This window comes from Alligator mississippiensis, chromosome 7, assembly GCF_030867095.1.
Source record: "Alligator mississippiensis isolate rAllMis1 chromosome 7, rAllMis1, whole genome shotgun sequence".
Classification (NCBI taxonomy): Eukaryota; Metazoa; Chordata; order Crocodylia; family Alligatoridae; genus Alligator; species Alligator mississippiensis.
This window is the reverse complement of record NC_081830.1, coordinates 33,690,720-33,712,610: the sequence shown is the minus strand read 5'-3', so window position 1 is coordinate 33,712,610 and position 21,891 is coordinate 33,690,720. Positions and strand designations below refer to the sequence as shown.

The 21,891-nt window shown below is 48.2% G+C and overlaps 1 protein-coding gene across 1 annotated transcript in view; it reads right to left on the bottom strand.

The window, feature by feature from the left end:
• LOC102572496 (diacylglycerol kinase beta) overlaps nt 1-21,891 on the bottom strand; it is a 138,436-nt gene that overhangs the window by 58,488 nt on the left and 58,057 nt on the right. Inside the window, exons 15-20 of the mRNA XM_019489894.2 lie at nt 21,238-21,311; nt 15,679-15,753; nt 15,430-15,515; nt 13,956-14,045; nt 10,921-11,081; nt 3,908-3,972 (exon numbers count right to left, since the gene is read on the bottom strand). Coding sequence (XP_019345439.1) covers nt 3,908-3,972; nt 10,921-11,081; nt 13,956-14,045; nt 15,430-15,515; nt 15,679-15,753; nt 21,238-21,311 — 551 coding nt within the window. The remainder of the gene's footprint in view (nt 1-3,907; nt 3,973-10,920; nt 11,082-13,955; nt 14,046-15,429; nt 15,516-15,678; nt 15,754-21,237; nt 21,312-21,891) is intronic.

The window sequence follows — 21,891 nt, the reverse complement described above, 5'->3', positions numbered from 1 at the left end:
CACAGTGGGTGCATCTACATATGCTGGACTGCGCAGTTTTTACTGTGCAGTCATTTAGTACTTGTTTAACCAAGTACTAAACGACTGTGAAGTAACTGGCATTACTGCACAGTCCCATTGCCACACAGTTATTTTTAGACACTACTGTGCAGCAGCAATGAGCTACTGCACAGAAGCACATTACTACTGCACAGCAGCATCACTGTCACGATTTGTGCCCAGCAACACTGTGGCGCTAGGGCTTAAGTGAAGATCAAGTTAATTTTGTGGCTGAAAAAGCAATCTAGCTGATGGAGCTTCTAACATGGTTTGAAGCAGTTTTTGATTCACAAGTCACATAACAAACTGATGAATTTGATAAGCTGGGTTAAGATACGGCATCACAATAGCTTTCAGAGGGTCAAACTGAAAACCAGCAGAGACAAGAACTAGTCTAGGCAACAGCTACAAAGTTAAATCAGTACTACAAAATTAAATCAGTCACTACCACCTTGATTTAAACTGGCTGCCTCCTTTTTTAGTGTTGTTTGCATTTTTGACCCGAATCAGGTATCTTTTCTGCATTCTGACCCTTAGCTAATTAAATCAATCCCTGGATGGCAGAAAGAGCGTGCTAATGAGTGTGCTGCTTACATGAGCTTTGTTAGAGTGCCAGATGCCTTTAAATGTAACTGAATTGTGGGATCCTGTGTCTGATCAGTTTCCATATCTCTAAAACTTGGCAAAAAGCTGACTTAGAATTCCAACCAATTCAGCAGACACAGAATGTGAAATCTCAATGTATAGACAAGTCTTCACACCGCAGAGACAGAGGCTGTCAGCTGCAACTGCTGGTGGATGCTGCATGCTAGCATTTAACAACTAACATAATTTATGCTACCCTTAATAAAAACAATTTAACATATTAGTAGTAATATTTAGATTTATAATAATATGATAAATTATATGATGTAATTTACTTTCCACAGAATTTGCTATTAAATTATACAGTATATGCTTCTGTCAATCAGTGTTGAGGGGAGGGGCCACCAGAGCACATCTGGAAACTATCCAAGGAATTTGCTCTTTATGCCACGAACAACCATGCCATTTTTTTGCCTTCATCAAAGGCACTGGGTATTGGCTACAGCCAAGGCTGGGGATTTTGACTAGGCTGTGCCAATGCTCCTCCTGAGACCAAAGCTGGAGGTTCTTGGCTAGAGGGTCTTGCCCCTCTGCTCAGAGTCTGACCAATACTGTATTTGGGGTCAGGAAGGAATTTTACCCCATGGTCAGATTGGCACAGACTGGGGGAGAGGGTGTGTGTGTGGGGGGGTTGCTTTCTTCTGTAGTGAGAGACATAGCCCTCTACCTGGGATCTCTTGATCATATATTAATAACATTTATAGAAGCAAGATGGTGGCTTCCATGGTTCCCCTGCTTTACCTGTGGCAGGTTCAGGTGTTATGGCTTGTGTTCTATCAGGGTCAACTTTGTAGTTTTGCTAAAAGGTTAGACAATAGATTTTTCTGGGATGGTTTGAATAGGGATGATCCTGACTCGGGCAGAGGTTGGACTCCATGTTGCCTCTGGAGTTCCCTTCCAGCCCCACTTCTCTATGACTTTTTGCCACACAGACCTCAGTGGTTTGAGGGGCACGGTTTACACCATACCCCTCTCTCTGCCATCTCCTATTGGCTAGTTTAGGTAGCTGCCCTGCTTTGGATGCTGGCTTTTTTCAGTCCTATTCTGAGGTGCCTAATCCTCTCCACGTACAGTCCAGGGAGCCAGGGGCTGTGAATTCTATTACTGACTATTTGCCTAAAAGTGCACTGCTGTAACCATGCATTGTAGCACCTAGGTCTTTTTGTGAACATAGCCTCGGTGTCCAGCCCATGGCCTCAGAGCACTGGAGGGGGGGGGGGGGGGGTCACAAGAATGTGGTTAAAAACTGATCCCATAGAAGTCAATGGAGTGGGACTTGATTTTGGTGGGGTGGGATTTGGTCCTAAGTGAGGGTTTTATGCACCAGTGCCCAAACATGCACTATCATTGGCACACAGACCAGGCCAGAAATAACTCAGTGGGACACAAACAATTACAAAGCTGAGCTCAAGTTTGGAGCTTGTGATTTTAGCAAAGGGAGATTTGCCCTGAAAGACATGTTCTCTCTAATTATTATTCATCTAGCTTTTGGTGGCAGGGATGGGAAGGGGGAAATTAAAGTGTACATCAGTGTGACATCTCCACTTAGTTTCTCTGCTTTTCTGGGCATGCTTTCAGTCTCTCACTTGTGCTTTGATGAGCTGTCCTAAGATGAGCGAGTTTTGTGTCTCAGAGGAAAGCTGGGCTGGAGGCTCTTTGCTTTGTTTGAAGGTTTTCTAATAGGCATTTCTGAAAGTAGGGATCCAGGTCACAAGCAGCATGCTCCTCCTGTCACCGTGCCACTCTGATCAACACCAAGTAAGATCTGAGCTAATTGGAACCTGCAGCTCTGCCTTTGCTGGAGAGCCTGTACTTGCCAGTCCTGACACTGGTAGGTAAATATTAAATGTGAACAAATGTAATTACATCTACAGCCAAATTCCAGCAGGTTTCCCATGAAAGCTTACCTCTCCAGGCCCACAGAATGGAGTAACGTAAAGACCTAATACAAATATTGCTTATGGCACAGGACTGCCTGTTTCCCTCCCCACAGAGTCATCAACCAAGAGACACCTCCAGTTGAGTTATGTCACTGCTTTATAGACAGGTGTGATTATGTCCACCATCAACCTAGATCTTAATTTTCTGGGTGCATCGTGGAACCAATGTTTGTTTTCCTCTATCTTCCACCATGCTTATGAAGAAGGCAGGGGCTGATATGCCTATACATAGAACCAGATCCTATGCCAGCTGTTAGGTGTCAATGCGTGAACATATTACACCTTAAGTCCCTGACAAATTGTCTATGGGCCTACTTTTGAAACACACCATAAGACCAAGTCCACAAAAAGCAGGAAAAAGACCCACCCACCTTCTCTTTCATCAGTTTCTCAGAGACTTGAGCTGTGCAGAAGACAGTCAGTTGTTAAATACCATTTAGACTCCTGAAGGATGGAGTCTGGGCCTAAAGACACGCTTGTACATGACTTGCCTAATACAGCATTTCCTCCCCTTCTAGGTGTTGCTGCTCAAATTAAGCTGTTTTTACTTTTCTCACTGGTGTAGCCAGTGAGAAGAGAAACAGCCTAGGAAAGGAAACAAAGGTGAAGGTGGAGAAGTGGGGCGAGCATAAAAAAAGCAGGGGTGGCCAACCTGAGGTGCACATGCCACATGTGGCATGGACAGGCTCTGTGTTGCATGCAAGATCAGGGAGGGGGGCACAGCAGAAGACAGAGCAGGAAGCAGAAAGCAGAGCATTAAATAAGGCAGAGGAAGGGGATCAGAGTAGCACTCAAGAAGGACTCAGGGCTTAATTGATGGCAATACACATGCCAAATGATTGGCCTCTGCTAGCCTAGGTATAAGACCGCCACACTGGTCAGAACTGCAAAGGAAAGGAAAGCAAATGTAGAAAGCAAGGGGTGTCAGACAGTTCCTGGGAAAGTCTCAGGCAGTGCCCAGGTTACATGATTGTAATTAGACCTGATAGGAATTTTGCATCAGGTGGACAGTTCTTCTATGGAAAACATGGTTTTGGCCAAACTGAATTTTTCCATGGGGAAACTTTTGATTGTGCACAACGTTTTCTACTGGGAATCATCTTTTGACCATGACAGGTCAATGAATGCTTTGCCCTTGCACCCCTCTGTCCTCTAGACTATCGGTGTTTCTTCCAGGAGGCAGGTCAGATAAGGAAGCAAGCTTGTTCTAAGCCCCAGCTTCCCAGGCAGGGCCCAAAAAACGCTCCTCACCAGCCTCATGACAGAATGGGGAGAGGGTTTACCTGCTGTTGAATTTCTCAGGATGCTTTTCTCTCATCATGTGGAATCTATGTGCGATGGATGCATCCTGCAAGGAGAGGGAATGAAGAGAAACTTGAATTTGGATGTGTGAAGTGACAGATAACAGCAAAAGAGACATTGCAGCAAACAAAGAGGAATGTGACACTGAAGCACCACGAGTTGAGACTGAGAGAATGATGGTTCACCGCCACAGGAAAGAAATCATCTCCATGGGGCAAAGGCCTGGAACACAGATTTGGGACTTCTGGGATAAAGCCTACTTAGGGTTTCTTATTTGAATAAACAAAGCTCATCCCTACGCAGAGCAGATGGCTCTCAGCAGAAGCTGTATGCTGGGCTTCCTTACTCTGAACAGAGTAAATAGATGGAGGCAGCATAAAGCCCAGTCCCTTGTGCTTTTGTACAGAGTTATACTAGGGTAATGATGGGCCCTGGCCCATCTGTAGATGACTCAGGGCTGTTCTACCAGGTCTTCTTAGACCAGGCTGCTTGGATCCTGTGTTATGATGACTGTGACTAATTACACCTCCAGTCCCAATCAGCACTACTAGGCCATAGGGGGAAAGGTGGGTCTCTTCAGAGTAGGAGGGGTAGGGGCCAGGAGAAGGGATGTCCTGTAGTAAGCCCTTGACAGCGTCAAGTGCAGAAGAACAGCTAAGGCTGAGGTCTGTGCTGTACCATTGTTCTGTGTTACCAGTAAGTCCAAATTTCCAGAAGTAGATGACTATGGCTCAATCTTGGGATCTTTGGGTGCTCTGCCGATGGCAGGGCAGTACCCTGTTGAGCAAATATGCTATCACAGATATTGAGGGCAAAGGGGGGGGGAGGTGGGGGGGAGGGCGGGAACAAGGGAATAGCATGGGACACCTGGAATCCTGACTAGACCTGAATGGATCAAAGCTAACCCAGACTCATTTATGATTTCCCCCAAAACAAGATGAGACAAAGCCCAGGCCCTGATGATGCCAGGTGACCAGGAAAAGAGCTGGGAATCTGTGCCATGTTCACCGGGGAACAAAGCAGACACACATACTGTAAGGAACAACCTCACTCCCTGGCTCTTTCCCTGTAGCTCAGGGGAAAAATTTACATTAAATCTAGTTTTGCAGAGAGTCTTGTACTTCCCTGCATTATTGTACACCTGTTCTTGTACAATTATGTAGCATATAAAGAGCAGTTCTTATTGCACCACTCATCTCCCTGGCATTGATTAGGGGATGGCTCCATTAAGACAATGCATTATATATGACCCACTAAGCCAACTTATAAAAAGAACCTTTCAGTCATATATAATGACGTGGGGCTAAATTCCCCTGCACTGAATTCTGCAGTGCTACAACAGGACGGGTAGGTCTATGCCTCCACCTCAGGGCAAGTTGAGGGTTCACCGTCATGTGAATGGCGCCCCCCCAGCTCGACACTACCTTGCTGCAGTGACATGTGGGATAGACAGGCAGGTAGAGGGCTGATTGAGTCCTAGAAGAACAGGAACAGGAAACTTGAGTAGAGCTCTTCTAGGAATCACACTTACCCTTCTTCTGTCCTTTACTCTGATTATGGGCGGTAAAGTGGTGTGCAGAAAAGACCAGTTGCGGAGGAGCTGGGGAAACACTGCAGGGAGCAGGGCTTAGGCAGACACTTGACCTTCAGGCCCTGCTACCCAGGAGAGCTTCCAGGAGTGGACTGGACTATTGCCAGAGGACACACAAATCCAATCCTGTTTAGAAGAGCTTTGAATGGGCTTCTTGAACAAGGCACAATTAGCTAATAGCCTCCTACCTAGGGAACCTACACACATGAAAGACAGGATCTGTAGAAGGAGGCCAAATCTGAGAATGGCCAGCTACTGTAAGGGAAAGCATAGTGGAGCAAACTTACTTGCGCTCCCTCCCTCAGAGCTCAAAGAACAGCAAGTCTCAAGAGCAGAAGGAATATATGACAAATCTTGTTTTATATCTCTGTCTTGCTTTCCTACAATTTCAAAGCTATTTTAAAACTAAAAATAAACTTTATTATCTACTGAGCTTGATTTAAACATATATTAACAACTGTCACCAAATTTTTAGCACAGTCACACTCCTGGGTCCGTGTAGACGGCAACCTATTTGACTAAGGGTGCGGAATACTATTCTTTCTATGGACTATTTGAATCGTCCCATGCAATGGCACGGCAGGATTAGAATTATCCATTAGGTTCTCCGGTGTGATTCAGAAATTCTAGGTTATTCTAGGATTTTGGGGACCGGGAGAAGGCATTCCTGCTTTGGAATTACTGAGTCAAGATTTAACACAAGGAAGGCTAGTGCTAATTCATCAAAGAGGCCTAAGTAAAAATGGGGCAAATGCCTTTGGGGTTAAAAAGCCAGTGAGATGATACAGATTAACTCCCGCCTCAGCAGCAGATAGAAAAGGGTGATTACGCCATGCTCCAATAAGCACAATTTCCCTCTCAGTTTCCATGTGTGCCATGCTAATGATCCCACACGGGAGATTAACTACAATAACAAGCAGTGGAGAATGTGTCAGTGTTGGCCCACGTGTGACATTTTTAACAACAGCGCCTGTTTAGAAATGTGTTAACGTCCACGCTTGTCACGTGACCGGATGCAGCGTCCATGTGAGCATGCAGGTATCAAGTCAGCCACTTAAGTAGGTTTTCAAATGCCCCAGTAATAGTGCCAATGGATTTCTTTCAAGTCTCAGAGTTCAGGTAACCCTGGAAATACACTTCACTCCATCAAGGGATTAGCAGCCTATTCATCACCTAAGACCCAGTGACAGAACCTTTGGGGAGCCCTGAGTTAAACATAGCACAAAAACTATTTGCAATCCAAAACTTCCTGTCAATGATATCACTGCTGCCTGCCATGGATCAACACCCAAAATAAAGGAGGAGGAGATAGGAAGTGGCAGCCTAGCTCCCCAAGACTGAAACATCCCATTATCAATGGCATTATTTAAAGGCATTCTGTCAGCGCTGAGATTCCCAAGTATGAGCTATGCATTCATTTCTGTCCCTTTTATCTGCTTGCCAGTACCCTGCAGTCTTCCAGAATGGACAGTGAGAATGGTTTGGATGTAGCAAATACTTCCAGGTCTTATTTTTGTGACTGGGGCCCTTTTAGGGCCCACCATGATACAGAAAAGTGGCTGATGTACGTAAGTACATTGTGACTCTGAGCTGAGCCTCAGGGGTTACCAGTAACAAAGATTTAAACAGAAAACATGTGAAAAACACAAATGACTGCATGTGAAATTGTCTCTATCTGTTTTGAAACTAATGTCTTCTGGTGACAGGGCTGGAATGGGCCCTGCGCCATTCGTGCCCATGATCCAAACCAGGTCCACATGTGGGACCAACAAGATGTTGGCGACAGGGTGCTGATATGACTGGCTGACATTAACTCCTTCCCTCCAAGGGTGGCTGGGAAACTCCTGGTCTACTGGGAGAAAAATGATCCCATAACATACCCATGCTATAAGAAACAGAGATTTGTTTTGGCATGTTCTTTGGTTTTGTTACCAACAGTGGTGCTGCTGCAGCAAAAGCACCTAGAGCTGCTGTTTCCCAAGCAGAAGGCACTCTGTTTTCATGTCCTGCATTGATTTCACAGGGTAGGAAATGGCCATGTGATGAAGATTGCAGCAGGCAAAGTACCTGTCAATAGCTTGAGAATGATTTTCCTGCTGGTTCTTTAGGAACATGGCTAATGTGCGAGATTCCCAAGACTATTTTTAGATGGCAATCTAGTGCTGCAGCCCTGTCACTAACTAAGGTCATATTGAGTGCCACAAAAGGTTGAGAGACCACTTTATAACATTAGCTAAAGTCCTGGCTTTAATTTAATTAGAGATGCATCAAGGCTGAAGCCCCTGATTAAACAAAGCACCGAACAAAGCCTGGGCTTAACTTGGAGTATGAGTTGAAGCATTTAAGTACTTTGTGCGTTGTGAATTAACTGCCTCCAGTCAGTTTGTGGGAAGGAAAAATAGCTTGCAAATGTCTGATGATGTTTTCACGTCCACACACAAAGCCAGCAGAAATTTCTAAACTCTTCCAAGTGTGGACTGAGCCTTATGGCCCAGATAGCCCAGGGCACACCTCCCCTCCTATTTGCCTGCAGGATGGGCCACCTCCTTTCCCATCTGGTGTCTAATAACATTGCCATGGCAACCATAGCAACTGTTTACATAGTAAAGCATCCCCTATATTTTTAGCCATCTTCGTGTACTTTAGCAACTGGACATAAACAGGAGAATGGGCATCAAGTGACCAGCAACTGCTCCACAGGTCACCAGTGGCCCATGAAGAGTCACTGGAGAATCCCGGCTCCGGTGCCTGTCTCCAAAGACCAGGAAGGGTAGTCCCGTGGAAGGGAAAGGGAATTGCATTCTCAGGCCGAGGGCTTCCCTGGTGCTCTCAAAGATGGAGCTTGTAGCATGAGCAGAAGTGCAACTGCCAATGGCTTTACCAGGGAACCTGCCTATGTCAAGACAGGCACGTATGTAAATCTGTAGGAGTCAGGTCAAATGAGGGGCAGAGTAGGAGGAAACAGCTGAAGTTCACAGGGCAGCTCTCAGGATGGGGACAAGCATGTGTCATGTCATCCCTCCCCACAAAAATAACAGCCAGCCTTTTCTTTTTTTAGGTAAATACCCAGCCCCTTTGCCAGCCCCCCTGGCTCTAGACCTTTCCCTATTTCCACATGATGACGTTTCAGCTCAAGCCTTCCTGAGGTTCCTTCTGGAGGTCAACCCAGCACCTGGGCCCCTAAACCTTCCCAAAACAAGGCCATTCAATGGAAAACAGAAGCAGGCCACTGGCTGCTTTACCTGTGGCAGGTTAGCATGTTATGTCTTGTGTTATGTCAAAGCCAAGGGTCATTCTACTGAGAGGTTAGGTGATGGATTTGTCTGGGACGGTTTAGACAGGGCTGATCCTGTCTCATGCAGTGGGCTGGACTAGCTATGACCTCTGGAGCTCTCTTCCAGCCTGACTGCTGATGATTCTATTTTTCTAGGAAAATAAGCTGAGAGTAATCTCTGGGAAGAAACAGAAGTGCATGCTATTGAGGGAAGGGGTCTGGCAGGTGCTGGAGGTCTGGCTTAATAGTTTCAGAAGCACATCATTGCCTGAATAGCCAAAGTCCCGTTGTCAAAGGTGAGCAAGGCATTTGGGAGCCCAAATCTCACTGAAGGTCAACAGGATCTAAGCTCCTAGGTCACCTAGGAGTAGTCCCTGGCAGGTCTAAGAGTGGGCACTAAGGATGACCTTGGAGCAGCCTTGCTGGGTATACTCACACCCCACTCCAGCATGGGGATGCACTACCACTGCAGTGTAGACAAGCCCCAACGTGCCTAGAAAACATTAACCCTGACCTTATTCTCCATGTTTAAGAAAGATTGTCAAACTGTAAGGGGACCATCTGATGAGGAGCCTGAATTAAGAAGTGCTGCAAACAGCCATAAAGACAGGGGAAAAAATATATCACGAGCATAAAAGTATCAGGAAGCAGTATAACAATGTGGGTCTCCCTGGGAAAATGCCAGTGAATATGACTGGGGAATAATAATGCCCAAGCAGAGCATTTTATTGAAGACTGAAGCTTTTCTGGGAGATCACACAGCTCCACAAGTACAACAGCTCCATGCCTGTGGGCAGCAGTGTTGAAATCACTTGGCAGGAGCACAGCAAGGGACAGCACGGGCAGATCTGAGAGTGGAGATCTGCCTGAGCTTGGAGCAAGTATTAGAAGCAGCCAGGCATAGCGAGACTGGGCCAAAATCCGTTCTGATGAAAATATTTCTGTGGTTCTCAGTGGGCTTGTTATTCTGCAGAGAGCCCAGGCTCAGACCAGGCTTCCCCAGGTCAGCATGGAGAGGGTGTTAGTAGCTCACAGGTGGAACACGGTCAGCATTAAGCACCTTCCTGCCCTGAGCTTTCCACCCCTACAATGGTCCCATAGGAATCTCAGCCTGCTCCCCGGACTGTTGTACCCCCCAGCCTGCAGGGCCAGCAGCAGTTCCACCTTGGTGAGGCCCTTGGGGACTTGTCTATCCCACACAGCAGTGAGTCCTGGCATAGAGAGGCCCAAGCATGTCCTGTCACCAGCCTGCTGACCTATGCCTGCAAACAAATTACAAATTAGGCAGTTGGTCAGTCTGGATGCACCTGGCTCCTCTCTTTCTGGTTGCTCTTGCTCTCTTGATCTATGTCACACCTGAGAATGGCCACAGAGGGACAAACCTGGGTTAGCCTCATGGGTAACTTCCAGGTTTGGAGCAGGTGATCAGGACATAGGCAGGGTGAGTCCATGCCCCTCACTGCCAGGACTTATTGCCATCTTGGTATAGACAAGCCCTGGGAAGTTATCTTCAATTAGCTCTATGAAGGGTCTGGACTGACAAGTGACACTGCACACAGTAAGGACACATTTCTAATGAGCTTCAAGAGGATGGCCTGTGTGAACAAGGTTTACTCAACATGAGCAAGGGCTGTAGGGCTCCAGGACTGTATTGTATTTTATAGTTCTGGACAGCTCTGTGCCAATAGCTTCTGGCAAGCAGGAGCCTGGGCTCAATGGCCAGGAAGGCCCTTTCCAGCCCTATGCTCCACTACGGCTCCAAAAAGACATCCAAGAACTAACTGCATGGTGTAACGGCCTGTCACGCTGTTTACAGCCCAGCATAAAGTCACACACTGACTCTAAAGCACCTGACAAACATTACACTTAAGACATCATGTCTTAAGCAGTGACCTGGTCACATGTTCTTTCAATGAATGGTGTGATAAAAGCCACAGCATTATTACACAAAATATACATAATAACTCTGTGGCTGGCACGAAGGCTTGGGACAAATCACTAGTACAGCAGGTGCTAGGGGACCTAGGGTGCAACTACTGCCTGCAACCAGGATCAATGAATTCCTCTTGACCCTACCTCAGCCAGACGGGGTGCTTCCTTGTGGGAAAGGGGACTCCTGGATTACTCACCACTCCAATGGAGAAATAGTTGTTGATGATGCTGTATGGGACAGGGTCCCCATTCTCCTCCTTGTTGTTGGGGATCACGTCAATTCGCCACCGGTCCAGCATGATCTCGGTGCTGTGCTCAATGTCCTTCAGGACCTTCAACAAATTGCCACCTTCATAACCTCGGGAGGGGAAAACAACAGCCATGGGTCACTCTTAACTGAAGAGTGGCAGGTACAGATGGGCAATGGACAATGCCAGCAGGAGTCAGGCCTTGGTGGGGGTTCTGGGTGCAGATGGGAGATGCAGCTCCATGGGCTGTAGATTTGGTGACAGTGGTGACACTTGCAGAGTCTGCAACTAGGGCTGAGGTAGGAGATGAAGCCCAGTGCTATGGTGAGCCAGCAGAGGCAGGTGGGTAGTGCCATGTCAGAAGGGACACAGTACAGCCTAGCCATCTGTGTGTACATGGAGTTAGTGCTGGCTGGTAGGACACGGCAGTGACCAGGGCAGGGGGTGTCACCAGTGAGGGTCACCTGACCAGCAAGTGCAGTGACAGACCAGTGCTGGAAGCAGATGGAACCAGACAGTGACCAGTATGTCACTGGCAGTAGGCAGTACTCAGCATTGAATGAGGTTGCTGGCACAGAAGCAGCAGTTTTGTAGGGTGGTGAAGAGGGTCTATGGCATTCAGCAGGACATGGCAGTGAGCAGAGTGAAGAGTGGACAGGACCAGCTCTCCTCCCCATCCAGGCAGAAACACCATGTTTGTTGGCACAAAGAGCTACAGCCTGGGCAGATGCTCTGCAGAGGACAGTTCCTGAGTGGTAACATATGTGTCCTTAGAAGTTGCATTTGGCTGAGTGGTTAAGGCACTGGACTTGAAATCCAGTGGGGTTTCTCTGTGCAGGTTCATTTTCTGCTCACAGCAAGGGGCTTGTTTTCTCAGTAGGTTTCACTCAGTGCAACAAACCAGGCAGTGGGCAGCACCTTCCTGAGTTATCAGGGCCCAGCTCCCCACCCCGGTTGCATACATGTGCTTTTAGGTGTCTTATGGCACAATAGTAGCACATCTGACTCCAGATCTGGAGGATGTGCACTTACAGCACACTGGGGTCACTTTCTCACCTGAAAGCCAGGTAAGAAATTCAGGTTTGGGCACAGCACCTCAAGAAAGATGTGGACCAACTAGCCCAGAGGAGAGTGACAAAAATGATTAGGGGTATGAGGAAAGTTTGGAAGAACTGGAACTATGTAGTCTGGAGAAAAGAAGATCATGGGGAGGGACCTGATAATAAATTTTTTAAATGGTTATTATAAAGAGAAGGGCAGGACTATTCTTTGTGTCCACAGGGGAAAAGACCAGAAATAATGAGTTTAAATCACCACAAGGGATTTAGGCTGGATTGTAGGAAGCTAGACTATAGTGGTGGCAGATGATAGAACAGGAGCAATGGGCTCAAGGTGCAGCAAGGGAAGTTGAGTTTAGATGGAAGGAAAAACTCTCTCATGGGGAGGGTGGAAAAGCACTGGAACAGGTTACCCAGAGAGGTGGTGGCATCTCCATCCTTGGAGGTTTTGAAGACCCGGCTAGACAAAGCCTTGGCTGGGATAATGTTTTTGCAACCTGAATCACGTGTCAAACTGCAGAACCAAATGGGCCCCAGTTTACAACCCCCATGGGCCAAGTTTTATGAAGATTCTACTGACCCAAGCAGGAATAGTCTCCTGCAGGGCAAAGGATGTATTGGTTCATATTTACCCCACCCCCAGGCTCGTTTGGTCTCGCTGTACAAATTCCGAGCCACCCCCGTGAAATCTCCAGGACATGAGGTGCTGAGGACTGGCCATCCCTGGCTTAAGGATGATTTAAAAATGGGTAACAGCTAGGCTAGAAGCATGCATGCTTCATGGTGGCCTCAATGCCCAGCTCTCTATCTGGGTTTGTCTCCTCTGTCTATCGCCATAGGATGTGCGTTTCCCAGTACCTCAAAGGAGAGCCCACTGAGGGGACTATAATTCTTCCTCCTCCCCAGCTGCCTGGGTGTGCATGACTAGCCCACTTTTCCATGGTAAGAGATTGTTGCTGCCATTGTGGGAACACCACGCTACAAGGCTAGCATTTCACTGTGCAGGCGGAAAGCTCTGTGGTCATTCTCACCTCCTCCTCCTCCTCCGGAAGGAAGTGCCAGGGCCTTGGACCAGCTGCCAAGAGAGCACTCCCTGCTTGCAAGAGTTTAACCCGGAGGTTGCTGGTTTTAGGGTTCCAGGGGATGTAGTGGATGAGGGTGCTTGTGGGTGCTTAGGGAGAACTGTGCTTTTAGGTAACACAGCCCCATGCCACCCCATGCCACAAAGAGTAACATCACCTCTTATGGCACCAGCAAAGAGAATTCCTTGTTATTATCCCATCCACGTAAGCCCTGTATTACCAGCATATATACTGCCCATTACAGGGAGTTAGAAACAGGTCTCAAAGCCCTTTGCTATCCCAGCTGGATTGATTATCTAAGGAGAGATGAGAGGACAAAGGGGGCGGGAGAAGAAAAGTCCACTGCGAGCGCACGTGGGTCTGAATCCTGGAGTCTGCCCTCTCCTGGGGCCAGCTGCATCTCTGGTGAAGCAGACAGGTGACTAAGTAGGGGTAAATTTTTGGCTTGATGCAGGGTGACTTTTTGTCAACCATGGTTAACCAGTGTTAAGAGAAAGCTTGCAGCTAGACCACTGGGCACATGCTGACTCTAAGGCCCCTGGCAGAAATTACAGTTAAGACATGATTAATTGGCTAAACTCTCCAGTAGTGACCTGGCCACATGTTCATTCAATTAATGGCGCAATCAAATGAGGAATAAGCCACAAAGTTATTACACAAAATATGTGTCCTAATGGCAAGTTAGTGAGGCTCTTTGTGCCCTGTGTCCATGCGCACCTCTGAAGGGAGTGTTTGGCCTCTGAACACAGAGCAAGAGGCATGTGGGCATGTCTCAGGATGCATAAGTGTTGAATGGGCAGAGCCCTGTCAGCCAAATAGTACTAGAGCGGTCATGATGCCTCACCTCCTCCCCAGCGCAGACACCTGGCGAGGTCGTTGCCAGTTCCCAGCGGTAGGATGGCCACAGGCGGGTGCTTCGGTAGGTTCAATTTGTCTGCAGCCCAAACAGAAACAGGTGTCAGAGGCTCTCTACAAGCAGGCATCCCTGGGACAGAACCCAGTCAGCCACCCACCTGCCCAAAACAGCACGGAGGCTGGAGAGGCAGCTTAAAGGACAATCCTTCCTGGGGCAAACTGAGCGATTCTCTTCCTTTGTGGCCTCAACTCAAGGAGGACAGGTTGCAGCTGGGCACTGGGCTGATCACACAAGAGGCAGGTGAGGCTCAGGACATGAACAACACTACAGTTTCCAGAGTGCAGAAGGTGAGCTCAGGGAGTGCACAGACCATGTAGAGGGATGGGCACATGCAGGTAGGAGCAGGCTTCCTTGGCTATGGGGGCTTCCCTGCAGAAAACCCAGCTTTCACACAGCAGAAGAGAGATGCTGATAGGGAAGGGAGGGAAGGCTGAAGAGCATGAATGGGATATTCCCATTCATGCTCTCCAGCCTTCCCTCCCCTCCCTACCCACATCTCCCTTCTGCTGCATGACATTCCTATTCATGCTCTTCAGCCTTCCCTCCCCTCTCTACCAGCATCTCCCTTCTGTTGCATTGGTGGGACTGAGCGGCCATAGCAGAGAATAAAATAGAGCCATAAAGCAGAAGATGAAGCTGGGAGCAGGAGGCAGGCATGTGTAGCAATAAGGCAACAGGAAAGCAGCTTGAGGGCAAGTAGGAGACATGGAAGCTCAGGAGGAGAAGACGCCCCTCCCTGCGTTCACTTGCTAGCATTAGGGGCTGGATTAAATCTCAGCTAAACCGGCTGACATAAGAACCAGCTGATCTCCTTTAAGGAATGAGGCACCTAAAACAAAATTAGCCTCTACCCAAAATGCAGGCACATCTGTGCACTGAACACAGGCAGCCAAGGGCAGAGAGGGCTCCCTGGGTATTGCTTGGTGGAGATGCATTTACTTGTCTCTGTGACAAAAGCAGGAGAAACAGCAGAGGAGCTGAGACAGAAGCACCAGAAAGCCAAAACTAACACTGGACACGTGGCTTGGAGAAAAAGTAAGAGGGAGAGAATTTAGGCTAAGTGCTGGCTGGAAAGGGGCTTAGAAGTATAAGCAAAGGACCCGTCTCCTGCTGCTTGGTGAGAGGAACAAGTCTTTATAAGAACATTATTTGAAAATACACAGGATTACATCAACCACACACCTGGCTCCACCAACAATGACACCTCCTAAGGGAAATAACCCACTCTGTCCTGAATTTTGGCCAATTGCACAAGCAAGAAAGGGATAATAATAATTCTTAAGTCCTTCTCTCGGTGCAGGTCTGCTCCAAGGTCCAGGACAGCTCCACTGTAAGGTCTCAACCAGTTTTCCAGGCCTGTGGTCTGTGAAGTCATAACTCAGCAGTATGGATTCTTAGTTACCTATGCAGTCCAGGATCCATCCGACCGTCCCATCCCCTCCACAGGCCAAAACACGAAAGTCTGGGGTGTCATGGAAAAAATTCAATCTGGAAAATGTAAGAAAATGGAGAGAAAGGAGTTTGTAGTTGGGAAGGTGGGGGAAGAAGAGGAGGAGAGGTGGGGAAAGGAGCAGAAAATGGAGGGGAGGCAAGAAGGAAGGGGTGTAGGAGGCTGGGGACTGTTTAGTAGCTGAACAGTGCATCTCCATACCCAGGAGTTGGTCCCCCTCGGTCCAGGTTGTACACTTGTCTGGGGTTGAGCAGATAATGGAATTTCCGAAGAACTCTAGGAAACAAAGAGTGAGAGGATCAGAAGAAAACTTTCCTGAACACAAATAACAGGCATGCAACTGCCTTTCTGCCCCTGCTGGTTCCTCTACTCTACAGAGACCGATGGGGCTATCGGGGGCTCTCTTGTGCATTCTCCATCCTTATACCTTGTGTGGGACTCCTAGTACTGTACACCCCCCACCAAGGCAGAAAAGGTTGGGGGCAGCATCCCAGGGAATCCTTGGTGGGAATTTAACTGCAGAAGCATTCCTCACTTGTACAAACACTTTCAACCACCTCCACTTGAGTTTGCTGATGAAGCATGCCCACCTGGTTCACAGCAGCAAAGGCAGCATACTTAGTGATCTCTCACATCTGAATTTCCCTTCTAAATGCATTACAGATATGAAGGAATCATCTACCCCTGTGATATAGCTAAATGCTGGGAACTCCTTTCTGAGGACGGGGAACTGAGGGGTGGAGTGAGCTGGCCAGGCTTGCAGAGGTCTCTGCGGTGTGGTGGTTGTGTGATCAAGACTCAGGATGAGGGCTTGAGAGTTCTGGGCTGAGCTCCTGGTCTTTGGGTCAAGCTGCTGGCTGGAAGGGACATAAATCCCCTTACAATTCAGGGTCTTGTAGGGCAGAGCTTTCTTGTCTTGTAGGGTAGGGTCACTGTATCTGGTTGTTTGCTTTTTCCTGTGTTCAAAAAAGCAGGGCTTTCAGTATTCTTGCAAATAAATACCAAAGAATCCTGATTCCATCACCAATTTCTCCCAAGAACTAGAATAACCTACAACAGGTTGGAAGAAAGGGGCATCAGCTATCAAGCATTGGAGTGAGGAGCACAGCCTCTGAATCAGAGCTGCCTGGACCTTCAGTGGTGGAGGCTGCAAGTGAGAAGGAGGGACAGGGGAAAAACCCTGGTCAGACCCAGTCATTCTCCCTTCCAGCATCTGCTCTCTGCCACTGTGTGGCACAGGATGTACCCCCACCTCCTTGCCCACTGCCAGGGCCCATGGTGGCTCTTGGTGACTAAAACTGCAGGGGGAATACAGGGTGGGAATGAGGTAGACAGCTCTGCCCTGAATTGCAAGTAATCCTGTGGGTCAAAAGGGGTTACACTAGTGTCAGGAGTGAACCTGTGAGCAGGTAGGGAGTGAATAACAGTGCTGCTCAACCCAAAAGCATTAAAACATGACCAGAAGGAATGGAGACAAAGCAGGAACACAGAAAACGTCACAGCGGCAAGTCGCCTAGGTTTTAGAGGTTCCCCAGAAAGAGCCACGTGATGACTGGCAGGCAGAGGTGGGTGAAATCTCTGTTGGAAAAGGAACTTCAGAGTGCCCAGACAGACCAGGAAGCTCAGCTGCAATAATCCCCATCTGACCTAGTGAGACACACTGACCACTGCACAGCTGTGGCCCAGAAGCTCTTCCTCACAATAGGGAAGATCAAGAAATCTTTGGCCATCCTGGCACTTGCTGAGACAGGTGAGCTGCAGCCAGGACTTAGAAGCCTGGCATTCTGCTCCGTAAGGAAATCTAAGGTCACAGATCAGCTCAGACACCCCAATGTGGGATGGGCCCTGTCTGAGGACATGGGGTAACCCACTGAGGCCCAGAGGCCCAGAAAGGAGAGGATGGACTGCTCCAGTTCAAACATTACAAAAACACTCTGAGAGGAAAACTCCCAAAAAGCAACTTTCTATGTAATAACATTCCACTCAACTCATTATTCCCCTCTATTCAGCATGGGTGAGGACACATCTGGACTCCTGTGTTCAGTTTTGGGCCCCCCACGACAGAAAGGATATGGACAAATTGGAGAGAGTCTAGCAGAGAGCAATGCAAATGGTTAGGGGCTGGGGCACATGACTTATGAGAAGAGGCTGAGGGAACTGGCCTTATTTAGTCTCGAAAAGAGAAGACTGAATAGCAGTCTAATAGCAGTCTTCAACTACCTGAAGGAGGGTTCAAAAGAGGATGGAGCTGGACTGTTCTCAGTGGTGGCAGATGACAGAACAAGGAACAACGGTCTCAAGTTGCAGCAAGGGAAGTTTAAGTTGGATATTAGGAAAAATTTTCTCAGTAGAAGGGTAGTAAAACACAGGAACAGGTTACTCAGAGGCAATGGAGTTTCCATCCTTGGAGGTTTCAAAGACCCGGCTAGACAAAGCCTTGGCTGGGATGATCTAGTTGAAGATGGTCCTGCTTTGAGCAGGGGGTTGGACTAGATAGTCCCTTCCAACTTAGAGGTCCCTTCCAACCTTCATTTTCTATGATTCGTCACAAGTCAAACACATGGCTGGGAGATGGGAGAGGAAGAAGGGTTTCTAGCAGTCAACATGAGCCACTCAGATCCAAGGCTGCTACAGGTAGTTGCCCAGACCTGGAATAAGCCCTTTGAATTTGGCTTTGGAGCCAGCCAAGGATCAGGGCTGACCACAGCACAGTAAAGAGCCTGACTGAAGTGGCAAGAGACCTGAAGGGACTCATATTCATGGCATACCCAGATACCCCCAAGGAGAGACTGGCATTGGACCAGTGTATAGACGTTCAAGTGAACTTGGACTTGCAGATCACGGTCAAAGGAAGGAAGCCAACAACCTCCCTAGACCAAGACTGTGAAATGGGGCATGGAGCCAGCCAGAGCCTTTCCATACAGCAGCACATTAGAAGGGGAAGCAAGTAAGATGGAAACTGATAGCCACGAGCCCTGTAAGCACAGCTCAGGGCCTAGTCATTATGATGGCAAATGGGATTCTTATCCAGGTCATCCCCTCACCGAGTAGTGAATAAAAGTGATCAACTCCATTTGTAAAGAAAGGGGAATTGACCACAATGCTGAAACTAAAAGAGGCAGTTCAGCTGAATGCTGACACTGAAAAAACTGACCATGAAAGGAGGACAATTACAGCTATGAAGCAGGCCAGGAAAGAATGTTAGAAGCTTTGAATGTTACATTATAATTGAAACTCTCCCAGTATGTGAAAGGGGTCTTGGGAGGAGATGCTTAGCTGAAGGGGCAAAGCCTGGAGGGACAAGGAGGAGTCAGGGTATTTTTCGAGCTAGGAGCTTGGTTACTGGATGTATAATAGGAGCTGAAAAGGCAGAGCAAGTAGCAGGCACTGGCTTGGACAGAACAGTTATTCGGCCAGACACGCCAGGAGTGCTGGACACAGGGGATCCAGACCCAGCCACCTCATGGTCTCAAGGAGAGACAACATCTGCAGAAAGTGCCTTTCTGCAAAAACTAAGAAAATCAAGTTTGAAAATTAAAGCTCTAGAATTTGAGTAAACCCATCTGGGAACCCAAGATAGAAGATGAGCTAATGACTGGGCTGGATTTCCTAATGGCTAACAAATGTGTCCTCACTGCCAGGAAAGGCATTGTACAATTCACTCTACAGTAATTCTCTTTCAAGATGTGGCCTGGGTGAAGTCAAAAGTTTACAGGTAACTGGCTGCATGGAGCAAGTTGTCTTGCTGCCAGAGTTACGAATCATTATGATGACTACATCCAGTGGTAACTTCCCTGCAAAGGACAGGTGGGGACTGACCAAAACCCTGGGTCTTGGGAGACTCTTTAGCTGCTAATGTGTCTGTAGATCTGAAATAGGAACTTATCCCTGTCAGCCTGAAAAATGTTTCTGAGAAGCAGAGAACAGTGGAAAAAAAAAGGAACTATGGTTGCAACATGTGTGCCAGGTGGTCTGGTAAATGCTGGCATAGACAAAACCATGGGAGGGAATTTCCACTGACAAAAAAAAAAGAAATCAAGGCCATGCAAAACTGACCGAGACCCTGACGCCCACTGAATTTATTGGGCTCTGCTCTGACCACAAAAAGCCCATGTGTGAGTTTGCTGATACTGCTTTAGATGGGTAAGAACGGCACTGCAGCTGTCAGCAAAGCATTCCTTGACCTTCTCAGAGTCATTGTGGTCTTCGCGTCTTCCAAACTCCTGTCATACTGGATTCAGATGCTCCAGTTTACCAGTGGGTCAGAAGGGACACAGAAACCACAGATACTCTACAGATGGAAAGGGAAAATGGGGGAGTGGAACTCACTGAGAGAGACCCCTCCTACCTGCTAAAAGAAAATCAGGGAGTGGAAACCTTCAAAGAGGTCCTGATGGGACCAAAAAAGTCTTGTACTGAGGACCCCAATAGGACCCTGTGACTGTAAACTGGGAGGTCTGTATCACTTCTAAGCAATGACATTACAGTTCTTTCCTTTGCATCTGGGATGAGTGTTTAGGGTCCCAACATTTCTGGCTCCATGAAGCAACATTAAGTCAGGAGATGCGGGTTGTACTGAACCCGTTGGAGATCAGCAAGTTGAATCACAGCACTTCCACTGGGATAGCTGTGGGAAGTCACTGGACTCCCTTAGGGAAGCAGAGGGCTGAAAAAACAGCAGACTCCTAGCCCACAACACAAGGCACACATACTCTCAACACATCCAGACAAGAGCAGAGGTGAACGGATGCTGCTGTACACTGTTTTGGCACAAGGTCTAGAAGGGAGACAGCTCAGATGCAGAAACAGGGGCTGGGAAGACAGCCTGACCCTGCATGGATGTGTGGTGCTGGGGTAATCCAGAAAAGCAGGCTGAGAGCAAGGGAAACTGTCTCTTGGTTGCTTTATTCCACCATGCTAAAGTAAACTAGATTTTGTATGTTCCTATAAACACGCAGGAGGACAGAGACCTTTCCCTGTCCCCAGCTCCTCCCTCAACTGGAGTAATACACAATCCCCCAAATTCTGGTCAAAATGAGTAGCAGGGGACCAAACCCAAGGATCGTTGAGTCCTGCCTCTGCCCTACTCTAGATGCTTCAAAGGACAGTGCAAACCCCATGCAATGAGCAGCTGTGGCCTACCCTGCCTCAAGAAGGTCTCATTCTAACCCCTAATGGTTGGGTGCTGGTTGAGAGCAGCATTTCCCAAACCTTCACACCTCACCACAGTAAATTGGGCACTCATGCCCCCTACTTTAGCCAGTGCTGCTGCCTTCATTAACACTTCTTCTGCAGTGGTGGTGGATAGAGTAGGGGGACACAAGACTGGCTGGTGTAGGGGGACCACCGACTACTGTCATGGTTTTCATGTGCCCTTCCAAGAGCCTTTCATGCACCTAGTTTGGGAAATGCTGGCTGAAACCTGGGCGTAAGATCCTGTATCCCTCCCACTGCTCTCATGGGCACTGACTTCTGTGGCCCTGGGGACTCTTCCTCCGCAGAGAACTGCCCAGTCCCTCTGCCTTCTGCCTGGCAGAGGCATCAGGAGGCACTTCCCACATGTGCACTCTGGCTCTAAGTGATGGTGCTAGGCGGACAAAGCCTGAAGTAGACCACAGCATGCCTGCTGCTCATCACAGAGCCCTTAATACCTGATCCCATCTCCAGTCATGCCCCATGCCACAGACCCCAGGACAAAAGTGGTGGCCTCAAGGGGTGGTCACTGATAGTGCCATCCCCTCTGGGAAGACGACAACGTACCTTTCTCCCTGTCTCCCTCCACTCTTGGGGTTCACAAACACCAGCAGTGGGTGTGTCCCAGGCCGGGGGCTGATCTGAAATGCAAAGAGCAGAACAACCACCCTCCTTAGAAAACATTCAAAAACTGTCCTTCTGTGTGCACAGGGGAAGGAAGGAGGGCACTCAGGGGGGCACCCAATCTCCTTCAAAGGGTATGTAGGAGCCATGCAGCCCTGTCAGACTGGATGGTCCACATTTCTAGCACTGGAGGAGTAATCTCATATGAAGGAAGAGGCCAGGGAGGGACCTCAAGGGCAGAGTTATGGCCACTATTCTACACAGACAAAAAACTGTCTGGTACATGATGGGAGCAGGGAATGCAATGCCAGGCCCATGTTCTGCCGGCTGATATAGCTACTGTGAACCCTGTGCATTGCAGTAGTGGCTAGCAGCTGCAGCCTCTCTGGGCTCACCACCCTGCAGACACAGGCCAAAGAGAAGGCCCATCCCCTGGACAGACTGCCATTTGAGGACAAGACCAGAGGAGCAAAGGAAGGCAACCTATGGATGGGAAGGGCAAGCAGAAGCAGAGCAATGATATCCGCCCTAGTAATCAGCTCTTTATTGTCCTTTCTGGAAATACAGCCTCAGGAGCAATGGGTCACATGGTAGGCA